Raw genomic sequence first — 24,939 nt, 5'->3', positions numbered from 1 at the left:
TAGGTAGGAGTAGTTGCCAATTTGCTCCCGTTTAAATATATGTCCTTTCCCTTTTTGTTACCCTTGCCACAATTCATCACATAAGTCTTAGAGACATTTATCTTCAAGTCAATGTCTTGCATAAACCTATTGTAGGACTCCAATGCCTGCTGGAGAGCCAATGGTGTCCTCGCTAAAATAACGGCATCGTCCGTATAAAGCAATGCTGGTATGCGTCTGGTAGCCGAATTTTGATGCACTTGGGGAACGTCCTGGCTTCCTTCCAGTAATGCCTTCTCAAGTCCATTAGTATATAAAGTGAAAAGAAAGGGAGCCAGGACGCACCCCTGTCTTACCCCTCTGTGCACCCTAAATGGCGATGTGCATTCGCCCATTGAACCAAATCGGACGCACGCTGAGGCGTTACTATACAAAGCTTTCAAAAAATCAATTAAGGGATCCTCTACCTGCATTTCTTTTAGAATACTCCATAATTTCCTGTGGGAAACACAATCGAAGGCCGAGGAGAGATCCACGAATGCTAAGTGTAGTTTACCTCTCCTCGCCTTCGTGTATTTACCCATCAGGATAGCGAGGTTAAGGCCCTGATCAATTGTCCCCCGGCCTTCCCTGAAACCAAACTGTAGGTCGGAAAGTATGTTCTTTTCTACGGCCCATGTTTGCAGCCTCATGAGAAGTATCCTTCCTGCTGCTTTTCCTAATGAATCTAAAAGTGAAATAGGTCTGTAGCAGGAAGGATCCTGTCTATTGCCTTTCTTATAGATAGGGACCATGATTGATTCAGTCCAGCTTTTAATTAGGCCCTGCGAAGAGGTTGCATTAAGAACACGTGTTAATAGCGGCGCCCACAGGTCTGTATTGTGTTTATAAATATCGACAGGGACCCCGTCGGGTCCAGGGGCCTTAGAACCTTTACTTTCATTCAATGCTGCCAACACTTCTTTTAATGTAAAGGATATGTCAATTGGATGGACCACAGTATGTTCGGAATGAGGGAGCATTGGGCTATTCATAATTGAATTCACCTCCGGAGAGCCAAAATTTTTTGTAAAGTGGCTCACCCATTGGGATTCATCTATCATGACCTCTACAGAGGGAGAATTATCAGGTAGGAGAAATGGTGATCTAATTACTTTCCAAAATGCTTTGCTATCTTTTTGAGTACTGGCCCTGTGTAGATCATTCCACAAAGAATTTTTCATTGTCTTTTTTCTATTCTTAATAGCCTGATTATATAGTTTTCTTGCTTGTTGGACCGCTTGTTTATCCCTTTCCTTATTATCGATTGCTTTTTTTAATGCACGATGGGCTTTCGTGCAATTGGTATCAAACCATCTAAATTTCTTTTGATCTCCCCTTTTTTTCTCTATAAACAAACAGTTTTTTATTGTTGTCATGATATGTTTAAAGCTTTCTAGATCCAGCGAAGGAGGGGAATTCTCATTTAAGGTGGTCAAAATATGACCTAGTGCGCTAACCACTACAGAAGATGTAACAGAATCACGGTCTGCAAGTTCCCATTTCAAAGAGTAACCATTCATGCTATCAATGGCCAAATTAGCACAGGTATGTTGACGTTTTTTCAAATTGCTTTTATTGTGCAAATTAGGGCTTTTACCTGTCACTGTTATTGTTTGTGGAAAATGGTCACTAATAGCAATCTTGTGCTTTATAAATTGTTTTACCCTACTGCCAAAATTGTTTGAGACCAGAATGTAGTCTATTACCGAACCTGCGCCTCTCCCATTATATGTTGGTAGAAAGGGAATTGGAGGGGTTACCATTTCATTGGCGAAGGACAGGTCAAGCATAAATATGGTCTCGTTCAATGCTCTACCAAAGATGTTGTGGGAGAAGTGGGTTAGATTACTGTTTTCCTCGTCACTCAAACCACATAGTTGGTTATTATTATTAGGGCACAAGTTAATATTAAAATCTCCTCCCCAGACAATCTGGGAGTTCCCTGAAGCAAGAATGTGGATATTATACATTATTTGTCTAATTTGATCTATTACTTCGGTCTCTTTCTCTTTAGGGATGTTATTGTAGAAGTTCACAAGCGTTATAACATCCTTCCTGTCCGTTGAAAGGGTAAGGATTTGGTAATAAAAGTCAGATATTTCGAGCGTGATTTTTTCCGCTATCACCAAGTTGGAGACATATATACATAATCCTCCCTTTGATCTACCATGACTGGAAGGACAGGCTGGATTATGAAAGGTTTTAAAACCGTCAATGTGAACTTCTTTTTGAGACCAGGTCTCTTGGAGACAAAGGATATCCATATTCTTAATAAAATCGAGGAAGAAATCGTTATGAAGTTTAGAATGTAAGCCCGCTATGTTCCAGAAAGTAATGTTAATCTGCCCTTCCTTTTTCCATGGTGTTGATGATAACTGGGAATCTAATCCTGGTAAGACTAGGTTGGATAGACTAAAAATCATAGGTTCCTTTCTATTTGAAATGATAGCGGGAATTTCTACAGGAATTGATTTATTTTGCGCATGTCTATATAAATTGTTATCTCGACCTTCTAATAGGTACTCTGGCTCAGATGTCACCCTTTGGGGTGAATTAATCGGGCTAATATCCGGATTTCCAGATGGAGCCACTAAATCATCCGTTATCTTTTGGGGTAGTCAATCCAGATCCTCTAATGAGGTAAGTGCGCTGAAACGGTTGTATACTGGAACACTGTAATTTGGTTTGGACATGGTCTGACAGTGTCCCAGGTTCGCCCGATTCGCTAGATCAAGGGGAGGTCGTTAGAAAAAACCTAAGGGAAGAATGTTAATCCCTGTTTGAAAGGTATTTCTGCTCGCTCTCCCCAAGATCTTTTCTACTAGCCAAGGCGAGCGGAAGGTCAATACCAGACAGTCACCAGTAAAAGGTTTCCTAGTTCTGCCGATCCATCCTATCCTACGTATCATCTTAAACTCTTCGAACAGAATTCTAGTGTCTCCCACTCTGTCCCCCAACCAGTGAAGTGCTTTGTTTCTTAGAGATTCACACGTCTCTTGGTCCTGCTGCCCTAGTTGAGGTACGTTTGCCAAAATCACTGTGTATGGAGTGCAGGCTGGTGGGAGATCCAAGTATGCGGGAGGTGGTGGTTTTACGTATAATGGTTTGGAGGCATATGGTGTTAATTTGTCAACAGCTGAATTACAGATGGTAGTGTGGATTTGTTGTGTCTTAGGTGTACTAGGAAGGTTACTGATTTCATTTCTAATGGTGGCACTGGAAATACCAAGTTGAGACTGAGGTCTTCGTATATTCCTGATGTCATCCGCCTCGCTATTGATTGGCTTAAGCTTTGGACTAGGGGATAGAATGGCCTTATTCTCGTTATTGACTGAGAGTTTGGCCACGAGAGACTCTATCCGATGCAGTCTTTCACCCATAGTCTCAACGGCACCTCTCACAAAACTGTCTTTTTTATGGATAGTAGTATGGTCTCTAAATCAATCCCCTTAGTATGTTGTTTTCTAGTATTTGCTGTTGTAGCAGTTATTGTGGGGGTATGAGGTATAGGTGTACTATGATGGTTAACATGGTCGCTTTTCCTTGCTATACTATCCCTTTCACTATGCATACTTGATTTACCCATATCTCTTGTGCCCTTTCCTGTCTTTACAGACTGTTTCCTAGCTATCTTTTTTTTCCTATTTGTTTGTGGGGGGATTGTATCTCCGTGATTGCTATGTACTGTAATATCACATACATTTTGTTGAATACAGCCATTAGCTAGAGATCCGGTGGCGTGATCCACATTAGAAGCAGAGTCTTGAATTGGTGCAGCTTGGTCAACCGTCTCTCCGAGTTCTCCAGTCATCAGTGACCCTGCTGCTAAAGATTGTTCCACTGTGGAGATTTGTTTCTCTATTGCCCCCATAGCCCCAGTCAAGTAAGTTAAGAGTGTTTGCTTTTGCTTTTTGGGCTTCTTAATGTCCTTCCCCTCGTGTAGGTCACTGCTCAGTGCTTTCCTTTTGCCCATACTTAGGGATCTTGTTGGTTAGAAGGGACAGCAGGGAATATTGTCTTATTTACCCGCTTTCAAACAAATTGCTATAATACAGGTCTTAGGGATTGGACTCCGGAGCTATTTCTCTCGATACAATAGAAATTACCTTCAGGAGTCCTCTAATGTGGTTTTAAGAGACGATGCAGCGAGGCTTCGAGGAGGTGCCCGGTCCGGTCTCACATGGGCACAGACGGGCCCGCCCTTGGTCCGGGCTTCGCCCGGGTGCTGCCCGTGCGCGTCCCGCGCTGCGGGAGGCGTGCAGCCAAGATGTAGGCAGGTGACGCCTGCCACTGACGTCACCTGCTGCGCCGCTCAGGGGAACCTGGGAAGTGTAGTTGCACTCAGGGCAGGTTTGCTAGACTGATGGCAGGTCAGTTGTCCGTGCGTTCGGGGCCAGGTGAAGACTGCCGTTGCCCTCACGGCGTTGAGAAAATAGCCAGACTCGAGCTCCCTTCGAAAGCGTCCCGCGCTGCGGGAGGCGTGCAGCCAAGATGTAGGCAGGTGACGCTTGCCACTGACGTCACCTGCTGCGCCGCTCAGGGGAACCTGGGAAGTGTAGTTGCACTCAGGGCAGGTTTGCTAGACTGATGGCAGGTCAGTTGTCCGTGCGTTCGGGGCCAGGTGAAGACTGCCGTTGCCCTCACGGCGTTGAGAAAATAGCCAGACTCGAGCTCCCTTCGAAAGCGTCCCGCGCTGCGGGAGGCGTGCAGCCAAGATGTAGGCAGGTGACGCCTGCCACTGACGTCACCTGCTGCGCCGCTCAGGGGAACCTGGGAAGTGAAGTTGCACTCAGGGCAGGTTTGCTAGACTGATGGCAGGTCAGTTGTCTGTGCGTTCGGGGCCAGGTGAAGACTGCCGTTGCCCTCACGGCGTTGAGAAAATAGCCAGACTCGAGCTCCCTTCGAAAGCGTCCAGTTCATCCTTCTCCGGGGTGTTAAGGCGGGGGCCATTATCCGCCACCTCAACCCCTTGATTATCCTCCTGTGTTTCCTCGTCATACAGGCGTTGGTAGAAGTCTTTAAAAGCCTGTAGGATCTCGTTTGACTGCGTAAATTCCTCACCATTTTCCTCACTCAGGGAGATAATATTCCTAGCCCTCCCCTGTCTTATTTGTATGGCTAAAACTCTACCAGCCTGCTCCCCCGTTTCGTAACGCCTAGCCCTAGATGTTTGATACTCCCCTGAAGCTTTCTGGGTTATCGACTTCTGAAGTTCAGCTCTAATTTTTAACAGCTCGCTCTGGCTCTTGCTGCTGTCCCCGCCCCTAAATATATCCCTGGTATGCTGTTCTTCTGCGGTAGCCAGAATACCCACAAGCCACTCACCTTCCCTCTTATCCTCTTTTCTTATCCTGGCCCCGAAACTTATAGATAAACTATAGATTCCCCCCTTAAAGCCGCTTTGAATGACTCCCAGACAACAATCATGGATGCACTATATCTATTAGCGGCAAAAAACTCAGCTGCCCAGTTCAAAATATGCCCAGTAAATCTTGTATCTCCCAGTAATTGCCTCTCAAAAGTCCACCTGGTCCTGACCCTAACGGGACCAGATATTTCATAAGACAGTATCAACGGATTATGGTCTGACAATTACTTTGGGGGTTTCGTTATTCCTACCCTATTCATTTCGTTGGCAGAAATAAAGAAGTAATCCAATTTAGTGAACTTCTGGTAAGGGTTTGAAAAATAGGTATAACCCGGTTTTAATGGTTCTTGTGCACCCCATACATCCTTGAGCCCATGAGAATTGAAAAGGGCTTTTATTGCCCTAAACACTCTTGGTTTTCGACCCTGATACATCACAGAGTCACTCCAATCAGCAGAGATATTAAAATCGCCGCACAAGATTATGGGAGTTGGCCAGGAGGCTAATTCTAATTCTAAAAAGTCAAAAAGCTCCGGGTCATCTTCATTTGCACCATACACCACACAAAGTGTTGGGCCGCTTTCAAGTTCAACCAAAACCCATCTACCATAGCTATCCGATTTAGTCCGTCTGACCCCTCCCAAAGTTTCTTTTAATAAAATCGCAACCCCCCTAATTGTTGAGGATTGGGTAGAACAAGCCGCTAACTCAAATCCACTGAGAGACAACAATTTCCTCTTGGACCATGGAAGGTGAGTCTCCTGAAGACAGAGAATGTCAATTCTATTACTCTTGATAAAATGACTCAACCTTAAACGCTTCCTCCAGTCATTCAGCCCACCTATATTTAGAGAGCAAACCCTAATGCACCCCATCTTGACACAAAATAGGAACGGTAAAATAAACCTGCTTTTCGGACTGCTTCTGTATCACTAACGCCATTATCTGACCAGAAAGATATACAAGATGAAACAAACTGCAATTTTTACCTTTATTTTTCCCCCCCTCAACCCCCAAACCTCCACCACCCTTCCACCCACCCTGAGCTCCCTCCCTTCCAGTGTGAACCCCACCCCTAACACAAACCCTCACCCGGACCCTCCTTGGTGAAGCGCTCAGACTAAGTCTGTGCATATGATGGTTCTGCAGTGGGTATGTGAGGGCAAATGCAAAGAAAACCAACTAACTGAAGCCCTTAAAAGCCCCTTAACTTAATTATAACTGCTTGTACCTGTTTTATCTAAATAGAACATACTACGATCCCATTCACCCCGGGTATAAGACTATTTAACATCCAGAACCCAGACTACCGACTAGTCAGTCTTCCTATCCAAAGAGACCAGATACTCCTTTGCTTTAATTTCTGACGAAAAAAACAAAGTCCTCCCATCATTAATCACTTTTAGCTGAGCCGGATTAACAAGATAGGCTTGAATTCTCTTCTCCTGAAAAGGTTTGATCATTTCCCTCAAGCGCCATCTTCTTTCCACAGTCGTGTGGCAATAATCCGGGCGGACAAAGAAGGAAAACCCGTCACCATTCCTCCTAGCATCTGGTCTAGCCTTTTCTGCAATAGACTGTCTCAAAATGAAGTTGCCGAAAAATATTAATACTGCTCGAGGTTTGTCGCCTTCTTTAACATTGGACCGGATCTTAAAAGGGGTACGATGAACTCGTTGTATCTCATTAGCCCAGTTCCAGCTTGAAAGCTCTGGAAATGCTTGTTCAAAGAGCTTGATGATGAATGCCCTTATGTCCGGCCCTTCCACCCCCTCCGGGACCCCCAAGACCCTCAGGTTATTCCTGCGGAGCCTGTTCTCCATCTCCTCCATTTTCCACTGTAGGTCCATGACCTGAGAGAATTGGACGTTAACTTTGGTAGTAGCCCCGGCTACCTCGGCCTCCGTGGATACCACCCTCTCTTCCAAATTAGAGACTCTGTCCGCCGTATTAGTGCAGGCTTTCGATAACTTCCTTACCACTCCCTGCATCTTCCTCATGGCCGCTTGTGCTTTGCGGTTATCCTGGCGCGTTTCCTCTCTGTGGGCCAGGATCTCCTGATGTAACGTTTCCAACAGGGAACGATGAGAACCCTCGACCGCAGGTCCTCCTTGCAGGGCTAGTGTGATCCCATCTAAGTTCTCGGGAAGAGTGACCAATTTTCAAAGGTTGACTCTTGGCCATCGGGGGCCGCACAATATTTGTTGGGAGACCCTCCTCAGATCCAGAATCTGAGCCTAAATAGGAGCTGCGTTCTTCTTCTTCGGACCACTCCGCCCCATCAGAGACAGAAAAATAATATTCGCTTGGCACTTTTTCCTTCTCAATAGATGTACCGATTGGCAGCGGATCGATTTTCTGTGGCTCAGTGTTTACTACTATTCCTGACCCTGGCTGGCCTTCCGAAAAACCGCTACACCCTTTCCCCATATCAAGGGAAGCTCCGGTAATATCCACAGGGGCAGGCTGGTCCGAGACAGCTTCGATATCTACAGGAACAGAAGACGCATTTGAGATATTTACTGAGGGTATACCAATGGGGATAGTAGGGGCAGTGCATTCCTTAGAGATCACGCAAGAATTCCTAATAGAAGTATTCACCAATAGGTTTGCATCTGCCCCGCCTAACTTAGAGCCCTTCTCTTTTTCCTTTCCAACCTTAGGGAAGATGTCTGCAATTGAAGCTGCCACCTGTTGCTTTTTTTTCCAATGTCCAGTTAATATTTGGGGTCCCTGTAGGTCCTCCTCTCCCTCCGGCTCCATCTCCTCCCTTTGGGATTTTTTCCTATGGGGTGCCGATTTTGCGCCAGCAGCCACCTTAGGGGCCATGGTATCCTTCTGCGCTCTCAGCACTCTCAACGCCAGTACTTGTCTGCCTAGACTGCCGCGGCTGCCACTGTCGGATTTCCCGGGCCGTGAGCAACACGCCGACGCTCTCCGTTGCTTCGAAGCCTGACTCCGCCTCTTCTTGCTTCCGCGGAACTCGCGGATTCCGTAGGCGGCAGAGAGGGCAGCAAACGCGGCCAGAGCAAAACGAAGAGCCTGCCTTGAAAGCTGACACCCGGTAAGTGCCGTCGGCATAGCCGGCTTCAGTATGCGTTATCGCGGAGGGACCGTAGCTGCAGACAAGACCTCCTTAGATCTCCTTAGGGACTTAGCACATTGCCCTCACCGCCCAGCTGCATCGGCCACCGTTACGGGGCCGCCATATTGCTTACGGCTTCACAGTAACATCCTAAGACAGTGACATCAGATCATATCACACATACAAAGCGTCAGTCATAGCTAGAATTCACCACCGCACTCTCTATTACTGTTCCTCCTCGCCAGGATCAGTCGGGGCCTCTCGTCACCGTTGCTTCAATGTTTTCACATGCTCCATCGCCGTCTTAGGGGAGGTGAAGATTTCAAAGTCCCCCCCTGGCCCGCACGAAGGCGGGCAGGGTACAGCATGGAGTAAGGAATGCCCTCGGATTGAAGGAGTTTCTTTGCAGGGCCAAACTCTCACTGTGCCGCCTGGACTGTGACGGTGAAGTCTGGAAAGAAGGATAGTGAGTTCCCTATGTGGTTGATGTCGCTCTTTTCTCTGGCCAGCCTTAAAATAGTATCACAATCCCTGTAATTTAATAATCGGGCAATTATAGGGCAAGGTGGGGTGCCCGGTGCCGGTCTCGCCCTTAACAAGCGATGAGCCCGTTCTATTATGAACATGGTGGAGATGTTCTCATGGCCAAAGATATCTTTGAGTAGGTCCTCAATGAAGGTTTCCATCTTCCCAGTATTCGTTGACTCTGGCAAGCCCGTGATTCTAATGTTGTTGCAGCGAGACCGGGCTTCTAAATCCTCGTTCTTTGCTTGGATAAGCGCCAGCACCTGCTCCATATTTAGGGCTTTATCAGCCACCTCGCTTAGACCCTCTTCAGTGGTAGCGACCCGTTGCTCGACCTCCCCAATTCTCGCGTTTTGTTTCTCAAGTTAGGACGACATATGGTCATGTCTATGGTTTATGGCAGACATATTGCCCTCTATGGATTGGAGGATTCTCTGCATGGCCAGCAGTGTCAGTTCTATTGTTGACGGTCCATCTCCCTGGTTGTCAACCTCGGAGTCAGAGGCCGCCTTTTGCGTCCTGCCGGTTTTTCACACCTCAAACGTGAGTCACAGCTGTTTTTTATCCGTCTTCCCTATGTTAGATGCTGGGCAATGAATGTACAGATGACTGGCGTACGGGGGGGGGGTAGATTGCGGCAGTAGCACTGGGGACCCCACCACTGCCGAGCAATGGTGTTGATTCTGTCACCAATGTTCGAGTGCGGCCCAACTCCAGTCCCGCTAGCTCACAAAACAACAGCAGCTTCCCACATGCAGCTCCTGCAGCGCCAAAGTCTCTTCCGATGTGTGCCCAAGGGGTGGCCCGGCCTGTTTGACACTGGGTGTCCGTTGGCAAAGAGTATTCAAGGGTCGCCGCTTCTAGGGCAGCGTGCTGTTTGAAACGGATCAGCAACCGGAGGTCTGTCCCCACTCAGGCCCAGCATACAGATAATGCCACAGGTGTCATGCGCGCCTCGCTGCGCAACTCTCAAAGGCACACAATGCTGAGTAGGGATACGCTGGACCCACAGGCATATGGGTTGTGGTGTGTGCCAAGGCTCCCACCTCTTGGCCCAAGAAGTTGGCCATGGTCCGGTGAGTAAACTGGCAGGGTCCTGGTGTACACCGCTGCTGTGTTCGGGAAATGCGCTGACGCACAAGACGGCTGGGGCTTCCCGGGGCAGGCCGGAATAATGTAAGGACCCTCCTGCCGGCCAATCCTCTAGGCACAGGCTCCCTCCGAAGTGACTCGACCAAACGGGCCCCCTCACATGTTAATGCCAATGAGGGGCAAAGACACGCAGGGGGGGACCGCTGCGCAACAATCACAGTACCGCAAATGACTTTCAGGCTATGGAGGCGGAAGAATTAGTATCCGTTTGCACAGTTTGCTGGGACTCTGCGTTGTAGGCAGAGGCTGCAGGTAGGCCGCGCTTCGCAGGGCACAGCCCATTCCAAGGCCCACACCCACCGCCGCAGCTGTAGACCTGGGTCATACCACGCTCCCACTCACCGCAACGGGCACCAGATGCCGCTTGTGGAGCGTTGGTCCCCCGTCCATCAGCTCCACAGATCCTGAGCGTCCGCACTCCGCAGCCTCTCCTCAGGAACCACGCGGTCCCTTGTTTCAGGCCAGGTGCCCACCGAGCACGTCGCTCAGCTCCGCCGCTCACCACGCCAATTCACCACCAGGGGCATCAGCATCAGGCGGCACTCTCACCAGCAAAGGCTGCGCAGCTATTGTTTGCCGCAGTGTCACACTGGTGCTTCGCTATGGCCAGGCTGCCTGCAACACTTCAGCAGCTGCCATTTTGCGCCCTCGCCATCAGAAACAATCCCGGCGGGTTTCAGCCAAATACTGAGGCTCTTTCCATCCACAAGGGCACCATTGCATGCAGGAATGTTGCGCGGTGCAGATCTGTGGGTTTTGATGCTAGGATGCTGTGATTTCTAGCAGATATTAGGCGGATTGAGGATCAGCCGGGCAGAGCTGCACTAAGGCGCAGCCATCTTGCCGGGTGCCCCCTAGCGCCTGACCTTTTACCTAGTTAGGCGCTGAATGAATGTTGTGTGGTTTTCTCCAAAATCTAGCCTAATTTATTATGCATGAGGATTTTCAGTGTCACAGCTGGACTACAATCTTCTGCATAATGACTATTTATCAGGGTCACCAATATCATTATCCGTTGACGACATGCCCATAGTACACGTCTAGGTAGAAAGTCTGAGGGTACCTTTTGGGTATATAAGCACCACATCTTCACTGGGCAATCCAGAGGAGAAAGACTTCCATGCTGACATGTGAGAATCTGAGGTCCCTGCACACAGATACTCCAGCACGCAGTGGTCTGACATCTCTTGTGGGGTGTCCATCTCGAGATCAAGACGGGGTCCTTCGCTCTCCCATATCAGGTAATGGGGTTGGCTCTATTCTAAGGGGATTCTTGGCTATACACATACATACATGCTAGGTACACCTAGGTACATCTAGTTAGGGTTTGCATTGTAGAAGTATGCATTTTATGATTATGTGTCTATATGCCTGCATATATTCATTAGTTTAGCACTATTGTAGAATTCTACCTTTTCTTTACATTGCTGGTGCTCACAATCATATATATATGGTTCTGTCTAATGGTTGTTGCAGCATATGTATTTTATAACAGAATGACACTGGTTCAATAAATACTTATTGAAGAAGTCCCCACCGTTTATTCTGTGTATCTCTCTGAGACTAAGTGAGCACGGGTGACTCATTGAAAAGTACTGTCCTGTTTCCATGATCTCTGAGGGGTCAGGGTTGTCATGTTCGATATTTGCCAGAAGCTATTTTCTCCTTGGTAAGAGGGGCTCATAGTGGCACTGTGAGCTAGCTGGTCTAACAGACCAACATATCCTTTTTTGGGTGTCTGAAATCAGTATGAATACCAATCCCTTAGTTTATGTTTTTCAAACACACAGACCCTATATAGATTTATAGGAACTTCACAACACTACTACACGATGCACAAAATGTGCAGTTGAGCAACACTGAAAAAAATGGCTTCTGTACATTGAAATATATGAAACGTAGCAGACATATTAGAATTAGCATGCTCTTTAGGTTAATACAAAAACAGATATTGCAAATCAGAAGTAAAATCTATCAGAACATATTAAAACATTGGGCATGTGTGAGCATTGGCATGTTCATAACAAAGCAATGGTTTTAAGTCACATAAACAAATCATTTTGCTTTCTGAGGCCCTCACCCTTTTTTGCCAGTATGCTAAATTACTAAGAACATTTCAGTTGCATATAATCTTATCATTTTAGCTTTGATGTCATCATTGTCTTTATCATCCACACATTTAGCAAGCTAATATTTATGGATAGCCTTTATTAGCACAAGTGGATAAAATAATGCACATCATTATTGTTATTAAAACTTATAGAGTAACTTAAAGCGAAATTGTGACAATTACTATTTCAAACTTTTTCATCGCCCAATTCCCAAATATCCCTGACAACCAAGACCATGTATCAAATAAGTTAAAATCTAAACCATTCTGACGTTTGTGTAGTTTTCTTAACACTTATATGTTGGCTATAACGGCCAAATATTGTATATACTTCATATGACTTGACATTCAACATACTGTCTCCACTGGGTTTGCCTCACTCCTTTCAGAAACCTTCAAGCATTGCTGAATTATTTATATGTAGGCTTTGCCTGAGGATCTGTCCAACGTCTACTGCTATTAGACCATTTTACTGCATTTAGTTCTTTTTTTACAGCGTATGGATAGAGGAAGAGGGCTGTAAAGTCATCATGAACACTACATATATCTATGAGAGTCGCAATGTCGAATAATGTTGAAGATGCTTTCAAAGAAGTTACATATTTCATCAGTTCATTAACATTGAAATTAGCAATTTAATTTGGATTTTAAAAATATTGGCATTCATGAAAAAAATATTTAAGGTGTATTTGAAATAATCAGGGTATGTGCATGTTAAGTTGGAAAGTAAGTGATGTTCTTATAGAACTGAGACAAGTGTGTTTTGTGTCAGTCTGACACAGATGTAACTTGCAACAGATGTGAGCTATAATGTTGCCAAGTTGTATTTTGAACTTTGCTGTGTAGATACCTATTTCTATTAGTCCTTAGCTAACCTTACCGTGATGCTTATTCCAAGGTATTGACTTATGTACAAGGCATTATTTTGTTGCACAAGGATGTGTTTGGAGTGCCCTGAAGTCCTTAGGTGTTACTGTTACATTAATTGCATGGGAACAGAACATACCAGTCCTCTGAGCATGTATCATGTGCTGTGTTCAGATGTTGCTATCTGATGTACTAAGTTAGTGTAGAATCAAACAGTGATTGTGTAATGCACAACTTGACTAATGATCACTATTTTTGCACAATATATCTCTACTATTTTGCCTATTATGTCTTGCCATGATCATTGTATGCAGTCCTCTTACATTGTCAGTGGTCAAACATATACAAGTGGCTAGTTATGCATATGTGAAACTATATATCATGAAGCGGGTGTTTGTGGTGCATTAAACAGTTACACATACAATGTTTTATTTGTACAATGCTTATCAAAAACAACTTGAGGGTGTTTATGTGATTAGGTGCTAATATAGATCCTTCAATGCTGTTGTCCTTAATGTTGCATCATGGTTGTTTTAGTAATTCTACAGTGTTGTATTGTTTTTGCATCACTAAGGGCTATTTTCTGATCTCGCTAGGAAGGCCTCCAAATCGGATTTGGCTTTTATGGATCCAATTCGTAGCCCTTTTTTCCCACCAAACCGTACACAGGTCCGAACGAGGAAGTACAATGCGAAGATCTTGTATGCGTTGATCGAATTGTTTCCGATTTCGTCCGTATGACTCGTTTGTAGCCGAATCGTGCCACGCAATGGAGCCGGATTCCGAGCGAGCAAATACGATGCATTATTCGGACAGCCTTCATGATTCGAGATGTCTGGATCGAAAAAGCTGCCGGAATCGTTCTTTGGGGGCCCATAGCAGGCCCCCCTTCACATGGAGCCCTCTGAAACGGGCCAGTGGGGGGGTACCCATCGGTCCCTCCTTCCTATGCATGAACAGTGTGGCCCGTCACAGGGTGCAGGCTTTTCAACACCTACCCATTTTTAGGTCTCGCGAGCCAAAGGCTCGAAGAGACATTTTATTACTGGGCTTTTCAAAGTGCTGCCGTGGCCTAAAGCTACAGTGCACGTGAACGTGAACGTGCACGCACGCGGCGCCATGTGTCTTTCCTCCGTAGCACGTGATCGTAATCTCGATCACTTTCACTTGTGTATGTTAATGCTTTCGTTATCGCGGCCGCGTCTGCTTCACTTTCGCGGCCGCGTGGCCAATGCTTGTTTGCATTGTGATGTTTTCCCAGTCCTTTCCGTGTGCTCATCACTTCTAGTGATGCTCTGAAATGGCCAATGGGCAGCCTGTAGCGCTCAAAATCAGAAAATATAAAATAAATACAACTAAATAAACTGTCTTAGAGAACGTGATTGCAAATGCACAGGTACTACCAAATTAGCCCACTCACATGTTCTGTGTTCACAATCTACAGAGAACATTTCGACGTAATTACTTTTGCTGATATCACATATGACTTAAATTGTAAAATGTGATTCTGTAAACTTTCTTATTTCAATATTCCTGTACTTTCACTTAGCTACTTTCACTAACTAAAACGTAAGAGATATTTCCCTAGCGTATCGTGCTTAACTTAAAAAAATGATGCGGTAGCAGAGGTTTTTCTGCGAAACGTGTTTTGTACGATACGCACGAGGTCGACTTTTGTTGCTAGGCGACACAGCATGTTGTCTCCATATTGCATGCTTCCTCTTCTGAATGCTAGAACAGCATTTGCAGTATGTGTGTGAAGGGAATATATTAATTTTGCTCTGCAGCCAATACAAATTACAAAAAAACACCATATTTCTACAAAACAGCCACGAAAGTTAAAGACTCTTTCATGAGCATTATGATAAAAACTGCTTTTAAAAACACAACTGGCATCCTGGCTAAGAACTGTCGTCAGCACTCAGCAATAACTAAAGCCTCCTTTCGCTCACCTGCCCACAATTTGAACCCCGATCCTTAGAGAGGCTGGTGTTCTGTCGTGGAAAGAAGTAATCTAATATGGCTAACATCCCATCTGTGGGTTTCCCTGACCACAGATTTATGTGCAGTGTGGCAGCTGTATGGTAATAAAAGTTCTTCCCAAAAGCCCGGTAAAAGAAACAGTCTTGAAAACAGACTACTGCTCTCGAGCAAGGAAAGAGGACAGTGTAACATCACGAAACTCATGTTAAGCACGTATTTCTCTCTTGCTCACGAGAGACTGTCCTAGAAGATCTTAAAATAATGTATTGCTCTGCAAGTTCATCTACAGGGCGTCTGTTAAGGGTGTTACACAGGAAGCCACGCACAATTTTTAAAAAAAAGTTTTTTAAAAGCTTCCTAAAAGAGACAAGCATCGAGCACTTTTTTTTCCCAAATGCAGTTAATTGATAGCCAATAGGTCTCACTTTTTTTTAGTATTGTAAGCATTCATATATTTGTTCTTTCCTTATTGATTTCCTCTGGGACATTATTGTTTGGTACAAAGATTACCAAGGTCCCTGTTGGGTGTATGGGTTACTCCTGTCTTATCCACTATCACCAAACAGGTAGTATACCAACCAGACATGTGCTGTCTTCCTCAAAAAGAAGACAGCATTGAGTAAGTACATTGCAAAAATGTAACATCCCCTAAGAAAAGAAGAACTCCTTTCCACCATATGTAGCATTCCTAGTGCATTGAGGCCTAGTTGTAACAGTGTTCAGGCATCTGCCTAACCAGTTTGGACAGACATTCAAATGCTAAGTGTGATTTGTGCAATGTAACTGTAGGAGACATTGAAGCCTGCCTGTGTAGGAAACTGAAAACAAGGTCACTCAGCTTAACCGGGCTGCGCAGGGCTATTGGAATACTAGGCACACAACTGTGGCTTATTGAATTAGGCTGCTGGCAGGCTGCTCAAATTAAATATAATTCAGCTACCCATAATGTCTTCCCCATAACTGCACTTCTTTCAGCTGGGATGTACATTTTCGTGAACAATACCATCACTTCCCATGAGTGTTGCTACACTTGTGCCATTACTGACAGTTCCTAGCAGCACTGCCAGACAAGTATTGGGGCAGGACAAACATTTGTCACCAGGTGTGCAACAGGCATTCTCTGACTAAAACCTCCTCCTTATAAAAGATCATAACAAATATGAAAAACCGGTATTCAATAATTTCTCAGCAAGTCAGTTACAATTTCATATTCAGGACAAACACTTTTCAGTAAGGCTAAGCCTCCCATACGTTTTTTGGAGAGTACTGACATGTCTCAGAAGTGCTGCTGCGCTTTTAATGGACAATACCTGCACTTCTAGCCAGAGCTGTAATAGCTGTAATGCCACAGCTTAAACATTTTTAGTGGGGCTGCTGATTTTCCGTTGCACATTACCAAGACTATTTATTTAATGGGAAAACAACCTCCAAAACCTTTTCCCTGCAGGGTTTTTATACGTTTTTATGGAACACACCAATAGTTCTTTGCTTTTAATAAACCAGACACCAATTAAAAAGGGTTAGGAATAATTGTAAGTTATGTTACATTAGATCGTATTTGTAAAGCAAATGGCTCCCATTTTAATGTCTTTCTGATTTCGTGGTTCCCACTGTTCCCTTTTCTCCATATCCCTTTTCACATGTCACTGTCCACTTTCTAGACCTTCCCTGGTCTTCATGTGTTTGTGTCTTGGCTGTTCATGGAGCTGTAAATTAGTGTATGCTTATGTCAGGCACTTCCTGTACCTACCAAATCTATGTTTTATCTTGTAATTACCCCCCATCTTCCTGTCTCCTCTCATGTCCCCTGTGTTGGTGTATGTGTGTGTCTTCCCACATTTGCCTATTTCCATGACTTCCTATGTCAGCCTCTCCCATCTCATGTCTGTTATTTCCCCTGTCCATGATGCTTCTGTTCTTCTTTTCTGTGGCTGAATGCTACCCATCCGCAAAATCAAGTTACATTGCCAGATAATTAGTGTTTAATTAAGTGCAGATCTATGACGTGCAGGAACAGCTGGACTCTGCGCAGAGAACACTTTTATTTTAAAGCAGCGACTTCTCAAACAAAATTATGTGTCAAAGACTGCATTAGAAAAACAAGCATTTGCAATGCAGTAGGTCTCGCATTTACGTGAGTTTAAGTTATTGGCATTGTAAATAACAATGCCTTTTTTTTTTTTTTAAACGGAAACAAAAATAAAAGGCATTGTCATTTGCAATGTCAATAGCTCAAACTCATGTAAATGCGAGACCTATTGCATTGCAAATGCTTGTTGCTATTGGAGCCTGTGTACGCATCCAGTATGCAGGATCCAAAAGAGTACAATGGAAGTCCAAGCGAACTGAGTCTGTAAGCGTGCGGACGCATCGTACTCGCTCATTCGGACTCCAGGTGCATGATTTGCTCATAAAGCCCTACGGATCCGAATCTTACGGAGGGCTAACTTGTGAGATTGGAATTGGGCCCTAAGAGTTAACACATATGATACAAATTGTGGAACTTTTGCCTTGACTTGCAGGAAACTAATGATTGAAGCAGTGAGCTCATATACTAGCAAATGTGTGTACGTGTTCGACGTCACCTCCTTTGGCTTTAAGGTTCATTCACTGTAACATATGCCTTAGCAAATTATAAAATATAAATTGAATTTATGTTTGTCCCCCTACTACCAGGTTGAGTGGTGGTAGTAGTGCACTGGCAGTCTATGAAACTTCAACCAGATTTATAATCATGTTTTAGAATAGGGTGCCATACAGATGTGGTAGCAAATTACACTTGGACATGCAAGGTCACCCAGTATTAGTGCATATATGGGACATGTAGTTTCATACTGGAAAATATTCTGGACAGCAAGTAGGGAATCCACAGATTACTATAATATGAAATCTGAGACATATTTTCACATTACTTACCACTGAGCACTCTGCTTTTGAGACTCATGATGCCTTTAGTGGGCAAGATCTCCAACATCGCCTTCATCCATGAGCCAGGGAGGCCCACCACAAGCCCCCTTAGAATGTTGGTAGGACCAAGCATAGAGGGAACATGCTTCTCATGCAAGTCACTCCGCCTCTTTCAGATGCCTTCATGACATTGCTGCACGAGGGACACAGCATTCACGCTGTTGAAACTTCTGCCTCACATTTCCCGTGCTGGCATATGGCTGTTGTCTATGTCTATGCTTCTAACACCTGTGGCTCCACCTCAACATTTCACCCTCTGGGAAGCGAGGGGCTCCTCTAGCCACAAATAATGGTATTTTTGCAAGAGCATCGAGTCTGTAGTGAGTGTAACAGCTGGTTTTCTTTGGTCTGCTTCGTAGGAGAGTGAGGAGATGTTGGTATTTGGTTGACAGTGTAGGCATGTGTTTTGGCAGACTGCCGGTCAAACTATGGTGGGTATCCACCATACCTGTATGTATCCACCATTGCCATCCTCTGGCGCAACAGTTTGAACATTGCTCATGGCAGTGGAAAATTCTAAATCTGGAGGTAGAGAACTGCCACACCAATCTTGATGGAAGTATGTTTGCGCCAAGAAAGGACACATGACAGTGAAGTACGCTAAGACCACTGACACACGTAGGCTTAACTCTGAATATGGCAAACTTTCAACCACAGTTTGGTAGAAAAACAACAACCCAACTGGTAAACTCTAAATACAGTCCTAAGACACCTTAGAGTTACTTTATTCCCTGGATAGGAGGTAGAGTATGGGGTCAGGGCTCCTACAGCAAAAGGACAACAAACAGTATATGCAAGTGTTGAATTAGGGGATTTGTTACAATGTAGGCAGATATGGTTAATCGGCAAGAAGAAACTAAGAGTAGTAGGAGTGCAAACTCTTTCCACAGTAGATATTGTTTTGGTGTACATTTTTTCAATTAGTTGTATACTCTGCGATATAATAGATAGCAGCACAGTTTATGTACCTAAGAAGTTTTACATCTTTTGTTATATTTTGTACAGAAGGAAGGAGAGAGTAAACAAAAGTGTTGAGAAATATGAGATTTATTGGCAGGAGTTGCGTGTCTGCCAATGTCGAGAACAAAGTCATAGTTTGTACAAAAGTGTTATCTTTTGTACCTAAGGAAGGAGAGAGAAAGTAAATAGACAGAAAGTAAATAAACGTGTTGAGAAATATCAGATTTATTGACAGTAGTTGTGTCTCTGCCAATGTTGAGAGTTGGCGCTGTGGGTGATAAATCTCTATGTAACTTGTAAAAAACAGAAGTAACAAAGGTGAAGATGCAAACAGCGTATACAACGGATTGTTTGTCTTAGAAGGTTTAAAAGAACAGAGCATGTTAGGCACGGTATGATACACTGAAGCAGAGGAGGAGGGGAAAGGGAAGCAGACTAAGGTAGAAGAAAAGAGTGAGATTTAATAAAGAAAAAGAGAAAGAAAGGGAAACTGCACGAGACAAAACGTTGTACTTAAGCAAAAATAAAGGACACTACGGGAAAATAGGAGAGACAAGGGGAATTGATAAGAAAAATCTAACCTGAGTTGTGGCGGCTGAAGAACGGGAAGGAAGAAGGAGCACACAATGTTGCCACTCAGTGTAGGACTACTGATTTTTGTTGTGAGTTTCATCGCTGCACAGTTTTTCAAGCTTCAGTGGTCCAGGAGTCAGTACCCCCCCGGACCGACACCGCTTCCCATCATCGGAAACATGTGGACCATGAGATTTAAGCTTCGCCATGAGTTCCTCATACAGGTACCGTCAAGTTGGAATTCGTAGAGTTTGTTGTGTAACTGACTTAGAAAGAATTTACATCAAACATGCCCTAGGCTGATCAACTTATGTGCCTGTCCCAACTTCATGCTCAACCCCTGCCCTCAACATCCGCATCCCTGCCCATTAAAGAAATTAGACCTTCCACTGATCAGCCAAGTTCTCCACTGTTTTGTTGTCCCCAAAAGTGACATCAGTGTGACAGGACAATCTCACCAGTCTCTTTGATTTGAAGTAAGGGTAAGGCACATTCTTTTTGTTTTTCTTCTAAAATAATTACAGCGGAATATAATCTGACCATTCCCAAAAGTACCAAGAAAATATGGATAATTCATAATATGACATTCTTAGGTCTCCATCTTTGTGTAAAGGTAAATCCAGACCCCAAGGCTACATAATAAGTGGCACATCCCTAAATCATCTTTTAGAATACACATAGAAAGTGTTGTGCACTTGCAGGGCAGGAGAAAGACAATCACATCTGCATTGGTTGGTTAAACTTGTTTCGAAAAACATCTGCTATTTGTTTACTTTTTCTACATTATAAGTAAGTGAAGTTGTCGGCTTAAAACATGTTCTTGGTTCTGTGCAGTTTGAGGTGGACACCTTCAGATCTGTACTTGGTTTTCTTAGGTTTGAACTGGTCAGTCTCAGGCATCTAATTGTTTCCACTTGGGTTGGGCTGGCCCGCCTCAGTCTTGGAATTGCTTCCATAGGGGTTCAGATAGTCAGCCTCGGACCAGTACTTTGGTTCAAAGCATTTGTAATGATTAGCATCACATCTGCATTTATTTCCTAGTGTTTGAAGTGGTCAGCCCCAAATCTATACATGGCTGTCAAGTATAGGCATTTGATGTTCTCATCCTCAGATCTTTGATTGGTTCTATCTATATGAGGTGTGCTGAGGTGATCATTCTGTTGTTATATGGAATGAAGTAGTTATGCTGAAATGTACTTGGTTCCAAGAGACCTGTACATGGTCCCATAGGTGTTTATGTGGTCACCGTCATGTTAGTACTTTGTTCCTTTGCGTCTGAGGTGGTTAGTTTCATATCTGTACTTGGTTCTAGAGAATATGTATATGATGCTATCAGCCTCATATTTGCTCTGGAGAATACCATGGTCTGCAGGTTTGAAGTGACCAGGCTCAGATATGTACTTTACTCAGTGAGTGATTCAGGAGCGCACAATAGAGAGCTACCTGCTTCTGGGACCTTATGTATGAGTTTATGATATCCCAGCTCAGACCTTCTTCTGGTTTTTGCAGAAATGATTCTCAGGTTGGTACATGTAAAAGTGCAGATATCATTGGAGCAGGCACAGATTGGGACATGTTTATGTATGGGTAAGGAATAGACACATTCAAATCTCTACATGTCATTACAAATATGGGGTCATCAAGTTCAGTTACATATATGCATATCGTATGTGTGGATTTTAGTGGATTGGCTAAGATATGTTAATGGTTATATATATTGGGTCATAAAACTCAGATCTGAACACCTTTAAGTACAGGTAGAGGTGATTGGATTTAGATATGTGCATGCTTTTGTCTAGGTATGTGTGATCAGATTTAGATCTGCAAAGGGTTACGCTTAGGGATATTAGACTCAGGTCTGAAGGCGGTTACATACAGTTACGGGTGATGAGGTTTAGATTGGCGCATGATTATGTGTGGGTACAGCGTGATGAGGTTTAGATCTGCACATAGGCATCCATGGGTTCAGGTTGATCAGGTTAAGATCTGTACATAATTATGTATGAATACAAAATGATCAGGTTTAGATATGTACATTGCTATGTAAGGGAACAGGTGATCAAGTTTAAATCTGCAGATGTCTGGAGTGATTGGACTCAGATCGGAGGATGTATATGTATGTGTATGGGTGACCAGGTTTAGATCTGGACATGATTATGTATGGGTACAGGTTGATTCAATGTAGATTAGTACATGGTTATGCTTGGGTACAAGGCTTTCATGTTTACAGATGTGCAAGGATATGTATGGGTACATGGTGTTCAGCTTCAGATCTGTACAAGGATACATTTACGTTTGAGTGACCAGGCTTGATCAACTGTTTTTGTAAGTGTAGATCAGACTCGTATATGCACACAGTCATGTATGGGTATGAGATAACCAGGCTCACACACGCCATTGATTATGTGTAAGTGCACTAAGCTCAAATCTCTACTTGGTAACGTGTGGCTTGAGTCTTTGATCTACACCTGGCTGAAAAGGGGTGACTATGCTTAGATGTGTACAGAGTGGTGAACAAACTCATATCTGTGCATGGTTGCAAATGGTTATGGGTTTACCAGGCTCAGATATGTATATGGTTATGTATAGGAGGACTGCACTATATCCTGTACGCAGTTACAAATGTTTTTGAGATGACCAGACTGAGACTTCAAATGGTAATGTGTGGATGGCTAGTCTCTGATCTGTACCTGGCTTTATAGGCAATTGGGAATGACCAAGCTTTGATCTGTACATGGTTATCTATAAGTGTGACATACAAGGGCTTAGATAGGCACAGAGTTTCTTGTGAATGTGTAACCAGACTAACTGTTGCAGATGGCTATGTATGTGTAAAGGGTGATTACGCTCAGATTTATGAATGGCTTTGTATGGGATGAGTATGCTAATTTCTTAATGGTTCAAAATGCAACAAAATTTGATCACATCACTCCAAATGTTATTGACTCCACTGGTTTCTCATCCTAGGTAGGATATGGTTTAAGCTATGTATCTTGATCTTGACCCATAAGGCTATACTCCAATGGGCTAAGATGCGAAGACATATTATTGCAGGAGGTTCCTAAATTCAGGTCTTCACCACCAAGAAATCATTGTCTGCAAGGAACTCTCTTCCCATAAAACTTAGAAAGTTCACAGTCCTCATCCCTTTAACGAAACAGTTCAAAAGACATCTATTTTAAGAATTTCTAACCCAATTCTTGCATATTCCTAAGGAAGGCTAAAAAAATAGAGACAAGACACAGAGTATGAGCACAGGACTCCCCTTGACGAAAGTGTGACTACAGGGACCCGTCCTCGCTCCCCCGCCTCATCTAGCCTGATTATGGTAACACTAGATTTTAATCACAGTGTGATCACAAAAATTGCATAAAATTACACAGACACAATCTTCGTTCCACTAACTAAGGTAGGAGGTGAAAGAGGTTTGCCACGGGGATCTATTAGTCCTGAAGAAAGCCGGGAAAGACACAAAATACGGCTGAAACATGTCGACACATTTTGCAGAGTGGAGGGGTTAATGGTCCATAATTTACCATTATACCACCAACCACCCAACTAAGACCCACATTTTTACTCTAACCAGGGAATCCACAAATAAAATGGGTATTTGGTGATCCCCAAGTTAGTTTTAACTTTCTTAGTCTGCACTGTATTTTTGCGTTGATTCCTACTTCTTTATATGTTTGTATTGTCTCCCTCACCCTATTGCTCCACCTCCTGCATTGGCTTGCACAGAGGTGTGTTCAGCAGCCCAATGATGAAACATGCCACACATTTTTGTGGGGGAGGGCAGTTTTTTAAACAGGGCATTGTTGCCAGTTTACCGCTAGGAAAAGGAGTGACCACCACATATACTCCTACTTCTTTTTGTGTGTGATAAGTAAAGTGAGAGGAGGTCGGGGTAGGAGCTTTACCTCTTTCTTTTTATCTGTGTGTGGTATAGGTTCTTGTTTCTTTCTCTCTGCTTTCTTCCTTTATCCTGTTTTCCCTCTTTTTATTCCTTTTTCCCTTTTATGAGCTTTTCTCTCTCTTCTTCTAAGTCAAAGTCTGATGAGGAAAGATAAGTGCTGATAGCTAAAATGAGTGCCTTTTGACCCAACCTGCAAGCACCAGGTCAAATTAAGCACAGGGTTCTGTCCATATATTACAATCACTCCACCTTTGGGGCAGCTGCACAATGATGTGGTCAGCCTCAATGGTGGTGGTGTGAGGAAGAGGTGGGTGCTGCATTCATGATGGCAGGACTGGAGCCTAGCAGGGTTGGAATCATGAGAAGGCATAGATTGGAGCCAGCGTGACTGGGCAACTAAGACAAAGTAAAAGGCTCAGGGAGTGTATCAACTACCCCCGTGCCACACTTGACCATACTCCCACTCTGTTATCTCCCCAGAAAGGCTGCAGGTAAGGATCACTTTCAAAGAAGGATGGGCAGCCATGATCCAACCATGAGTCTGTTGAACCTGCAGAGTGGAGTTAAGGAACATTTTAGCAGGGGTGATTTTGGGTTCCAGTCCATGTATCTAATGAAGGCCTGATTCACAAAGATAAACTTACACTTTTGTTTAAGTTTACTATCCTTTTCTATTTACAAACCACAAGTTCATTTACAACTGCGGGAAGTCTGCAGTCAGGGTGGAGAACTCCACACATAAAAAGACAGGACAGGCCCATCTTTTTATGCGTGGAATCATATGCCCTGACTGCAGAGTCTCTGCAGTCATAAACCTACTATTAGCTCACGGTTTGGTGATCGCAAAAAATAGTAAACGTACATAAAAGTGTAAGGTTACCTTTGTGAATCAGATCATTAGGGTTTAGAACAATCCTGATAGGCACATATACATTACCCGGGCAACCCCACCCAAGAAACCTGTAAAGCAACAAACAGAACTAGATGCAAGTAAGAGTTCAGCGCATATTGTATATAGCTGAAAATCAATGCAATATATTCTACTTTATTTTATGTGGCATTCCTATTTGTACAATGATTTGAAATTGCACATGGGAAGATAAGCCTCTTTTGGCACTCTAGTGACGTGTTTTTTTTTATTGCACAGTTGTACACTAAAAAATGGAAAGGATTGTGTCAGATGTGTTGAAGAAAATAAGGCCCTCACTGCTAGGGAGTTTCCACTGTTCTGTTTCCTTTTACCTGCTGGTTAGACACCAAAGCATCAAGTTGAAAAGAAAGTACATGGTGATTCTATTTATTGTTTGCAATATTTAGGCATCCGGAAGCCGATTATCACTCTGCACACTGATAGTCACTTTGCAACATGTTGTGAGTCTTAGATCTATCAGGAAAAAGTGCTTAATTTGAGCTTG

At 43.9% G+C, this 24,939-nt stretch overlaps 1 protein-coding gene across 1 annotated transcript in view; it reads left to right on the top strand.

The window, feature by feature from the left end:
• Window positions 1-19,463: 19,463 nt before the first annotated feature.
• Window positions 19,464-24,939, top strand: part of LOC146786146 (cytochrome P450 2J2-like) — a 281,239-nt gene continuing 275,763 nt past the window's right edge. The window contains exon 1 of the mRNA XM_085635650.1: window positions 19,464-19,835. Coding sequence (XP_085491776.1) covers window positions 19,665-19,835 — 171 coding nt within the window. The 5' untranslated portion in view covers window positions 19,464-19,664. The remainder of the gene's footprint in view (window positions 19,836-24,939) is intronic.

This window comes from Triturus cristatus, chromosome 11, assembly GCF_964204655.1.
Source record: "Triturus cristatus chromosome 11, aTriCri1.1, whole genome shotgun sequence".
In the NCBI taxonomy this organism is placed as follows: domain Eukaryota; kingdom Metazoa; phylum Chordata; class Amphibia; order Caudata; family Salamandridae; genus Triturus; species Triturus cristatus.
The sequence above is the reverse complement of the archived record's forward strand: the minus strand, read 5'-3'. Positions and strand labels throughout refer to the sequence as shown.